This window comes from Lygodium microphyllum, chromosome 23 (genome assembly GCF_053477565.2).
Source record: "Lygodium microphyllum isolate KBCC chromosome 23, Lygodium_microphyllum_v1.1.10, whole genome shotgun sequence".
NCBI classification, from domain to species: Eukaryota; Viridiplantae; Streptophyta; class Polypodiopsida; order Schizaeales; family Lygodiaceae; genus Lygodium; species Lygodium microphyllum.
Genome location: NC_141157.1, coordinates 102,419,932 through 102,431,174, shown reverse-complemented (window position 1 = coordinate 102,431,174; position 11,243 = coordinate 102,419,932). Strand labels below are relative to the sequence as shown.

The window sequence follows — 11,243 nt, the reverse complement described above, 5'->3', positions numbered from 1 at the left end:
AAGGCTTTGGCACTCAAAATTAAGTGATTACTAGCTTAAGTTATCCAACCCGAGCATTATGGCTTCATTTTCTTTATCAGAAGATAGAAAATGCCATCCCTAGCCTTGCAACAGCTATTGACTAAGCAATGATTGGTGGACAGGACTACCCCTTAGTGGATGGATTTTGAAAAGGCATGTAATCATATTCCTTAGGATTTCATCTGCATTTACCTCGAAGCAATGGTCTTGGGAAGGAAGTTCTCTAGGATGATTATGATACGATCGAGATTATTCCAAATTCTCAATTCTCATATGTTTTATAGGATTGTGACCTCCAAATGCGAAACTACCTAGGAATTGAATCTGTCACCAAAGAGGTCTCTGTGAAGCTGTGCCAAGGGTACAAAGAGGTAGAGAGGCTGGAAAGGGAGGTTTTGGGATCAATTGAATTGGAATATGCGCGTCATCAACAAATGGGTGATCTAACAAGTCTGAGGGAACATATGTGCCGTCTTCTTTCATCCAAGCTGCAAATGTGCAATGAGGCGAAGGAAAAAATACGGACTTCAGACCTAGTGATTGGATTCCTAACAGAAAAACTGCAAGATGTGGAAGATCACTTTGAAAAGTTTTCCAAGCTTTATAATGTCATGCGAGCTCAGAGAAACAAGTTTATTACACTTGTTCAGGCTAGTAAAATCACAATGGATGAACTGAAAGATAAAGTGAGAAGATTGGAAGTGGAATACAACATGTTACAAGGTGAGCTGCAATATAAGGACAGAGTTCTGAATCAAATGCGAAAAGAATTTGTGAGCAGTGTGCAGGCTAGGTTCCATCTGCGCACGGAACTTATCAAATGCTCAAAGTCCCTCCAAAAGCAAAAGGAGCTTGTTGATGAGAAGGTTATTGAAGCTTCAAGGATGAATGGGTTCATCAACACTGCAGAGAAAGAGATGTCTTTATTCCGAAAGCACTATGAAACATGTGTGCTTGATCGAAATTATGTGGGAATCTCCTTGATTGACCGCAATGATGAGCTCTGCATTCTGTATGAAAAGTCAAATGTACAGGAGGAGCTCTTCAAGGTTTCAGATATAGAGATGTCAAAGCGAGATAATGAGATATCATTCCTGAAGCATCAAGTGGGAGGCTTAGAAAGATCAATTCTAATTTGCTATACATTTTTTTCCAAGAGCCCGGGTCAAAGTAAATAAAAAAAAAAGAGAAAAAAACGGTTATGATGGGAAGGAGGGCCGTTACGGACACGTCGTGAAGAGGAAGAGAGGGCGCCATTCCCATTGACGATGGCTGCTCTGTCGTCGACGTCGTCCTTCACTCACACCGTCTCCCGGAGCGCGGCTCTGCTACCCTTCCGCCATAGCCATAGCAGCCACGCCTTCTCCTTCCCCCCTCGTCAATCGCGCATCCCGTGGTCTCCACAGTAATAGCCATCGTCAGAGGCCGTAGCGCCCCATCCTCACTACCGGCGTCAGCCTTCTTCACCACCATTCGGCCCCGTTCCACCCCCGGGACTGCAGCAGTTAGCCACGTCATCAGCCAGCCGTGCCAACGCCACATTAGCCTCACAAAAGATGTCATGAGTAGTCATCCGCCAACCTCCCACCAACTAGCATTCATCAGTGGTAGCCCTTCATACCCCTTCGTACCCCATCATCCCCATCAGCAGCACGCAGGCCTGCCCAACGTCATCCACGACTGCTTCTAGCAACGTCAATAGCCACATCAAAAGCTCCTGTTCACCCAGCAAAGCCTGCGCTAGCGGCCTCTGTCAACTATGACTACCCCGCCATCATCATGTCTCCACCATCGCTGTCGCCACCTCCCCCTCCTGCAGAATCTATCACTACAGCAGCGTCTATAAGCTCCAGGGTTGCTCCTGTACCCTCTAGAAATGGTGATGATGCTCACAGTCCTCGCCTTATGAGATGCCATGCAGTAAGACGGGACATGTTCAACGATTGGAATTTCGAAGAATTCATGGCTGGTTGTGTATGAGTCTCATACATATAGGGTAGATTTATACATGAGTGACGACATGCTGTTGGGTCAAGAAATCACCATCTGTGCTGCCACTTCTCCCCTCCCTTGTCCATCCGACCCCGTGCCATGTCCCTGCAGCAGCAAGAGCAACCGCCGCATCTAAACGAGCACCATGTTGTTCATATTGACATGACATTACGGCTCTTCCATATTATTGGGTGACATCTTCCTAAAGGTTTTTGATCCAGATGGCTCTTCCTCGGACATGATGATGATGCTCTCAATATCCAAAAGGGTTGTCCAAGTTTATATGCAGCAAACAAGATGTTGGTAATGTACTGAAAAGATGGTGTTTATTCCAACAACAAAGTTGCATGGAGACGAGAAATGTTGAGCTTGCGATGCACAATGGCTGGATAGTGGCCGAACTGCAAGAGGACACGGTCTCCAAGGACGTGACGACGACCTGCGGGTTTTCCAAGTAAGTGTCTAACTGGTTTATCTAAACTAAATGATATGGCATGATAATTTCTTTAGTTTAATATTTTTTAAAATATGTCTTTAAACCTGTTTTCTTATGCTACATGGTTGTTTGTATTTATCTGAACTGGTTTTTATTTATAAAAAATCAAAAATAGTTGAAAACACTAAAAAATGACTCAAAATTATCTTAAATAAAATTTTATAAAAATTACTGATTGAAAATTTATAAGTTCTGATATTTTTCCTATAAATCTTATGAGTCAGGGAATTTACTGAATTTCTATCAAGATTTTTAAAGATGCTTTGTTATATTTAAAAATTAGAAAAGAGTTATATTTAAGGAAAAAGCATAGTTTTCCTTTATGTAAAATGTGTTATTTATTGATATAAACTATGGATTCTTAGTGAAGTATTGGAAACAAAATCTTTGATTGGTTAGTGCATTTATGTTGTAAGGATTAAAGAAAAGAAATAATGATTTAATAATATTTTACTTAAGAAATGTTCGTATAAAGATATGGTGTTTTAGTTTTGATAAGAGGAATTATATGCGGTGTGAACATTTAGGAAACATGGGAAATTACAAATAAAAAGTTTGACAACACTTTATAATGATTTAAAATGTTAGGTTGCAGTTATAAAATTTAGTTTAAATTAAAACCAAAATAAAATCAAACAATTTGATGATTGGATGGCATGAGAAAAAGCCTCAGCATCTATGTTAAATTTTTACATGTTATTCATTTTAAAATCAATTTCTTAAATATATGGAGTGGAGGGCCAGTAGGATAATTTAAAGAAAACTAAGGGGAAATACGGGATTTAAAATGAACGTTGTATGTGAACCATAAGAGTATGGAAGAACTTGTTTTATTCTGATTGAGGTTTGATAATAGAAAAGAAGGAAAGAACGTTATATTTGCAAAATGAATTAAGTATTTAAAAACTAATAAGCAACGACGAAATTAATATACGGAGTGGGAAATGTCTATCAAGGGAGATTAAAATTTAGGGGTTTATGGTATGTCAGAAAATTTGATTTGAATGTTTGTTTAAAATTAAAGAAATAAAAAGAATTAATTTTAATCAGGTGGAGAGAAACATAAAAAGGAATTTTAAATGGAGATATATAAATAGATCTAAGAGATCTATATTCTTGAAACAACCTTTCCAAAGTAAAACATTAAAAACATTTCCTGGATAAACCGCCACTAGCATGGCAGGAGAACATTATGAGGAGCTGCCTCTGAGAGATGAGGAGAAACCATAGTTATCTTAGGTTTAGCAATTTAGTGCCCAGTATAATTTACTGAAGTTTAGAATCTTTGCAGTTGGACTACTACAAACAATGTTGTAGATTTTAGGGAAGGCTAAGTCGAGTCAAATTAAAACAATTAGTGAAATAATCACTTGTTTAGTGCAACAACTCTTAGGAGTTGGCTTGTTAACCTGGGTAAAAGTGGCTTGGTCTTTGGCCAGTCATTTTTGGTGCGTCTGCCGGGAGCCAAGTGCGCTTGAACGAGTGATAAATCTTCCGAGGGTATTTTAGATCCTAAGTGTTATTTATGAGTGAATACGCAGTCTCTTTTCTAAGGGACTATTTTCCTAATTTGCCCCAGGAGTGTCAAAGAAAAGTGCTAGACTGGGCGAGAGATACGGAGTTAGTAGAGGGAGGCACATATTTTGGGCCACAATTAACTGTGGACGTTGAACAATTATCCTCTTGGAGCTGGGGTTATAACGACTGTGCGCAAACCATAGTTCTACTAGCGACACACTTTGGGTTAATAGACGCGGTAGAAATAAATACAATCAGTGTATCGTACCACTTTGATTGGTATTACCGCACAGCTTATCGGACGTTTAGAAGAGTAGTGTGGGATGATGTGTTGCCTTGGATACGTGTATCCAGAGGTTTAAGAATTTCTTTCGACACGAAAGACGTTAGAGAGGTTGCTGAAATTCTAGGTTTAATCCCCGAGCAAGAAGAAAAGTTACCTTTTGGGGAGATAGACCCAGAGCTGCCGACTATTTTGAACCTTCTAAGTGCGCATACAAGCGACAACCTAATTTTATAGCTTCAAATAAAACGAGAGTAATTTTAGAGTATGACAGTAAAAGCTAGTTTTGTACTCGTGGATGAATTCAGAAGAGAGACGGAAGCAGCAAAACGAAGCTAGGGATCAGCGAGTTAGAGAACGAGCAGTGCGACAAGAGGCTTGGCTATTAGAAAGGCTAGAGAGGGTCAACGCATTGCTGAATTTGGGAGTAGACGCTGTGTCTAACTCAACGGTAGAACCTCTTCAGCCTAACTTATCAACTGGTAGAACACCATTGAAAGAAAGTGAAGCAGCTTCATATCAATGGGATCAAGTTTTCTCCAGTACTAGCAGTGTCACTGGGGAAAGAGGTAGGCAAAATAGTGAAACTAGGGAGAGTGAAGCTAATGCTACAGTCGGGAGTATTGAACTGCTCTTTGACTGGGATTTAGAGTCAAATTTCGGATTGCGTCAATTATTTAAGGAACCTCAGGAACCTCCGTGGTTTGATACTATCAACGATTTAGGGTTAGGGCTACTATTTAGAGAAACAATGGCTCGCAACCCAGTTAGATTAGCTGATTTCACGCAATTCGGGGGATTATGGGACGAAGATCCCGATGCCCATTCGCAAAGATTTGAGGTGACTTGCGTCGCCAATGAGATAATAGATGACGACCAAAAGCTTCATATCTTCCCTGCAACATTAAAGGATGAAGCAGCAAAATGGTATGGGAATTTAGATGCTCAACATAAAGGGACCTATGATGCCTTATCAAGAGCTTTTCTAGAAAAATTTAGACGACAAGGTTTTCAAGACAGATTGGCTCTTCAATTGGATTATCTGTCCCAAGGAGCAACTGAAAGTGTTGAACATTATATTGAGCGCATGGAGACGATCATTCGTAAGATGAATCCTGCTCCTGACGATCCCACGCAAAAACGTAAGTTTATTGATGGACTTAATCCTGAAGTTCATCAGCATGTTAGTTTACAACGACCAGCTACGTTGGCAGATGCTAAAACACATGCTAGATGGTGGGAAGAAGTGCAGCTTAGTCAACAACGACGGAGAGATCTATTCAAAGAATCTCGGACAGAATACCCAAGCACTTCAGGTGGGGTACCTAAGAACGTGTCTTATGTGACCGTTCCTTTAAATCCCTCGGTAACCGCAAGCTCAAACATGTCGAGTGTACCTTTAAATCCGTACACTTCAATTCCAGCCTATATGATGCAGACAGGAATGCCTTCTATGCCGCAATCTCAATCTCCTCTGGATGAAGCAAAAGTAGCAGATATTATTGCGAAATCTCTAGGAAAATTAAAGGAGGAAATTATGACTGCAGTACAAGCACCTTTGAAGGAAATTTATTCGATAACGACACAAGGATCTAGTGCTCAACAACCGTCGGGAAATTCGACTTCAAACCCACCTCGATCTAATATCTGGTGTGGTAAGTGTCATGGTTATGGCCATGTGGCTACGGAGTGTCCGACGCCTTCAAGGTTAATGCCCGATCATCCACCGTTTTGCTCTTTTTGCCACAAGACTGGTCATTTAGATACAAATTGTTGGCATAAATTAGGTCAAGAGCAACAACAAGCTCGTTCAATGCAAACGAATTACAATTACATGGATCGTAATAATAGGACTTATGAGATTGGACCACCCAATCAACCTTTTAGGCCACGAGGATTGCCCACCCAGGGTAGACCCCCAGTGCCTCGAAACAATTACAACAGTGATGGCAATCGAGGGAGAAATTCTCCTTTTAGAAGAAATAATGGAAATTTTCGTAATCCAATGGGACAAGGTGGTCAACAAAGACCTAGGGGACCAGTAATTTGTTATCGATGCCAACAAGAAGGTCACATAGCCACATATTGTCCAAATGCGCGTAAAAATCAAGACTATACTCCTCTTTGCAGGAGGTGCAGTGGTGAAGGACACTATGAAGAGAATTGTCCTAAGCGAGAGGATAATAAAATGACTGACAAAGGGAAACAAACCTCTAACGAACCTTCAACGTCTGCTGCAAATTTAGTTGAAGTAGAAACAATAAGGAAAGATATTGGAGTTAAGTCAAAATTTATACCTCGTAAGGTGACCTTTAGGGCTGACCCTATGATTGGTGTTATTACTCGGGCACAAAAGCAACAACAGAAGGAGCAAGGTTTAGAGGAAGAGAGTCCACAATTAAACGGAGCAGTGAAGGATAAGTCTAAGGACATAGATCCTAATATAGAACTACCCGAATCGGATTCTCCGCAGCATTCCTCTGACCATCCATTATTACCTGTGCCTTTAGTAAATCCTAAGATTCAAGTGGGAGTAGCTCTTTTTCCCGAAAAATTGGTTCCTCCTAAGGAAGGGAGTAAAGATTATGTAGAATCCGTAAATAAGGCCTATGATCTTTGGGCTGCATTAGAAGAAATATCATTGACTATTAACCTTCGGCAATTGTTAGAAATAGCGCCTGTTTGTCGGAAACAGCTTTACCATAAATTAGTTCGGCGTCGAAGGAAGAGGAGTGAGATAAACGTTTCTAAAATCCGTGAAAATTCTTCCAAAGGAAACACAACTAAGGATGTAAAAATAGTAGATTTATTTGTGGACCCAGGAGCTCCAGTTATCGATACTACTATTAATGGCCACTTGCTACATGAAGTGCAGTTAGATGGTGGCTCAGCAGTTAATTTGATGACAGAACAAGCTATGCAAGAATTAGGGTTGAAGGATCTAGAACCTACTCATATTGTTTTACGTGTGGCTGATCAAAGGAAAGTAACTCCTTTGGGGTTACTGCGAAATGTGAAATCTGTAGTAGCCGGATTAGAATTTCATGTGAACTATTTGATCGTTCGTTCGCAAACAAATATTTCATCATATTCTGTTCTGTTGGGGAGACCTTGGTTATACCAAGCAAGATGCATTCAGGACTGGTATAAAGGTTCAATTGTGATTGGTCCTAGAGACGATAGGGTTAAGATACAAGTTATTTCAAAAGGATTTTTGAAAGATTCAGGAGATGAAGCAGTTAGTGAAATGGATGAGAAATCCAACAGTGAGTTTTATGATTCAGAAATGGAGAGGACTGATCATGAAGGGCCTTATGCCTGGTTATTTAAGACACCACACCCAACAGGAGCAGAGAAAGTAGAGGTCAATATAGTACATCAGCCTCACAAGGTAGAACCGATGGGTATTGGTGAGTATGCTGTAGCGTTTTCATCTGACAATGATTCGGATAGTGATATTACTCAGTGGTTATCCACATCCGAAGATACAACCCTCGACTGCTTAATGCTTTCAGCAGAGGAAGCAAAGTATCCTGATGATTCGCTTGAAACATGTTTTCAATTATCTACAAATCAAGAAGGAAAAGATCAAGAAGATGTATTTTTTGCTTACAACAGGACGGAAGTGATTTCTATGGATGAATTAGAGGAGGAAGAAATGCCTGAGTTAATGTTATCTGATGTGGTTGACATTTCAATAACCTCTTCAGAAAGTATGGGAGAAGATGATGTTACTGATAATCATAATAGTATGCTTGAGAGTAGGATTTTAGAAGCTCTTCCTTATGGGGAAAATGCTTTACCCTTTGGATTTGGACAATTGCCAGATAGAGCTAAAAGGATTTATTACTATCAGCTAAAAGCGAAGGAAAGAGAAAGGAGAAGTAGGCATAGGTGCAAACCCTTACAAAGACCACTATCTCGTGAGGATGAGGATGATTCAGCTTCGGCTTTTAACAGGTTTTCACAGACTTCTCGTGAACATCATGATAATTACGCTAGGATTATTAGAGAATTGGAAGAGGCATTGGAAGTAGAGCGTGAGGCAGCGTTGACTGCTGTAAATGAAGCAATGAAGAAGATTACTGAGTTGCAAAAGGAAAAGGCAGAGTTTCAGTTTAGAGAAAGGCGATATCTAGATGAAATCTCACTTTTAGAATTTTATTTAGAAGAAGAGAAATCTAAATTCAGTAGGGGTGAGTTACAGATGGACCAAGCATTATCTATGGATACAAATTATTGGGAAGAACATGAAAACACTGATAGGTTTTTGGAAAAAAATAAATCTAAGAATACTTTTGAACCAGAGACTCAAGAGAAAAACCCTACAAATGTTCCCTGGTTGTGTCATTCTTTTAGGCGTTCGACCGGAATTGCGCAGAAGATTTATCGCTGTTCTAGGGGACCCATAATTGATTATCAACGAGTCCAATCTGAACCTACTAAGGTTAAATTGCACAATATGCAAGCGGTGGTGTTGCCTCATCCAAAAGAAAGAGTAATGTATTTTACTATTTATGGGGATGGGCAAGAGCCACAACTTAGATGGTTTGAACCTGCAGTACCTAGAAATTTTGTGGAACTGAACCAAGTTATACATTATTTGGGCTGTCGAATTCAGGGCGAGGAGGATGAGAATCTACATTCATTAATTCTCAAGCTTAAAGATAATCAATGGTTTTGGAGTTTAGATGATCAGGAATGTTTAGAAAAGAATAACGAAATTTTACGTCGATATCGTCGTAGGTTACATGCTCAATATCCATGTACTTCAGAGCAGATACCTAGCATAATTGACTCTGTAAGAACCTCATTTACTATGAAATCTCGTAAAAATGTAAATGTCAATAATGGCGATTTAGATAAATATGGGAAGAGATATACTGAAAAATCCTTTCCTGAGTTGGTAAATGTTTATGGAGTAGAAGTTGATGGTGCTACGCAAGATAACCTGGCTATTATTCCTTATAGGGCTTTACCCTTAGTAAATTCTGTGAATGTGGGAGAAGAAGCACTGGAATCAAGTACTAAGAATAACCTGCTTGGAAATGTATTGATGCAGATATCCGAAGATGTGCCCATAATTAAGCCACGAAGAATAGACTCTCTATTTATTGAAGAGCCTGAAGTTGAAGTAGTTAAGCTTAAAATGGCAGAAGGAAAATATTTAAATTTAGGAGACCAATTGGAGTCGCCACATCGTGAAAGATTCGAAGAAGTCTTACGATTGCATGTTGACGCTTTTGCTTGGTCATATAGGGACCTTAAGGGTATCAAAGCTGAATTATGTCAGCATTTTATTGATCTAGAACCAGGCACAAAACCTGTATGTCAACGTCAACGACGAACAAACCCTGTGTATGCAGAGTTAGTGAAAGCTGAAATTACTAAGCTTTTAGATGCTGGATTCATTTATCCTGTTGCATACAGTGAATGGGTATCTCCTATTGTGGTAGTACCTAAGAAGAATAGTAAGAAAATTCGCATTTGTGTCGATTATAGAAAGCTGAATAGCAAAACACGTAAAGATCATTTTCCTTTGCCATTTACTGATCAGGTACTTGATAAGGTTGCTGGTCATGAGCTGTATTCTTTCATGGATGGATTTAGCGGTTATAACCAAGTACTAATTCATCCTGAAGATCAATCTAAAACTACATTTACTACTGAATGGGGTACATTTGCTTATAGAGTAATGCCTTTTGGTTTGTGCAATGCACCCGCAACATTTCAGAGAGTTATGATTGCAGCTTATCAAGATTTTCTACGTCAATGGATGGAAGTTTTCTTAGATGACTTTTGTGTCTATGGTACGGCAAAAGAAATGCCTGAGCTACTGACGCAAGTATTTGAACGTAGTGATGAAGTAGGTATATCCTTGAATCCTGATAAATGTGTTTTTGGAGTACCAAAAGGAACCTTATTGGGGCATATCGTTTCTAAAGAAGGTATTGCCATGGATCCAGCTAAAATTATTAAGATTTCTGCACTTCCACCTCCAACAAATCTTAAGCAATTGCGTGGATTTTTAGGACATCTAAATTATTATCGGAGATTTATTTCCGATTTTGCAAAGGTGGCATCACCTTTGACAAATCTGCTACGAAAGGATACTCCTTTTATTTGGGATGGTGTTTGCCAGAAAGAATTTGAATTTCTTAAACATAAGTTAATTGAAGGACCAGTACTCGCACCCCCAGATTGGACAAAAGAATTCCATATTCATGCCGATGCATCTATGTATGCTGTAGGAGCTGTTTTGTGCCAAGCAGATGATAATAAGGTGGATCATCCAATTTATTATGCGAGTCGAAATTTAAGTGATGCAGAAAGGAATTATACCACCACTGAGAAAGAATGCCTATCAATGGTATTTGCGGTGGAGAAATTTCGTCATTATTTATTAGGGAATAAGTTTACTATATATGTTGATCATGAGGCGTTAAAGTATTTGCTTAATAAAGCAGAACTTTCAGGACGTGTGATTCGTTGGATGTTGTTATTCCAAGAGTTTGATTTTCAAATAGTTACTCGTCCTGGTAGAGCTCATGTGCTAGCAGATCATCTATCACGATTATTAACATCAGACAGGGAGGAAGGTGTGGAGGATGATTTGCCGGATGCATCACTTTTTACTGTGGAGACACAAGTTCCATGGTATGCTGATATTGCGAATTTTCTTAGTACTGCTCGATATCCACCTGGTGCTGATAAGCGCAGGAAACGTCAAATATTAATGCAATCACGCTCCTATGGATTATTAGGGGGTTACCTTTATAAATTTTTTCCACGCGAAGGTATCTATCGACGTTGTGTAAGGGAAGATGAAGTACCAGTGGTTCTTAAGGCATTGCATGATGAGCCGTGTGGTGGCCATTTTGCCGGTGAATTGACTGCAAGAAAAGTTCTATTAGCTGGTTATTGGTGGCCCAC

General features: G+C 39.6%; 1 protein-coding gene across 1 annotated transcript; it reads left to right on the top strand.

Annotated features, from left to right (window-relative positions):
* Nucleotides 1–320: 320 nt before the first annotated feature.
* LOC148016551 (uncharacterized) lies at nucleotides 321–1,199 on the top strand. The gene has a single exon (XM_087663903.1). It carries the CDS (start codon nucleotides 321–323, stop codon nucleotides 1,197–1,199), a length of 879 nt encoding a protein of 292 aa, XP_087520029.1.
* The last annotated feature ends 10,044 nt before the right edge of the window (nucleotides 1,200–11,243 follow it).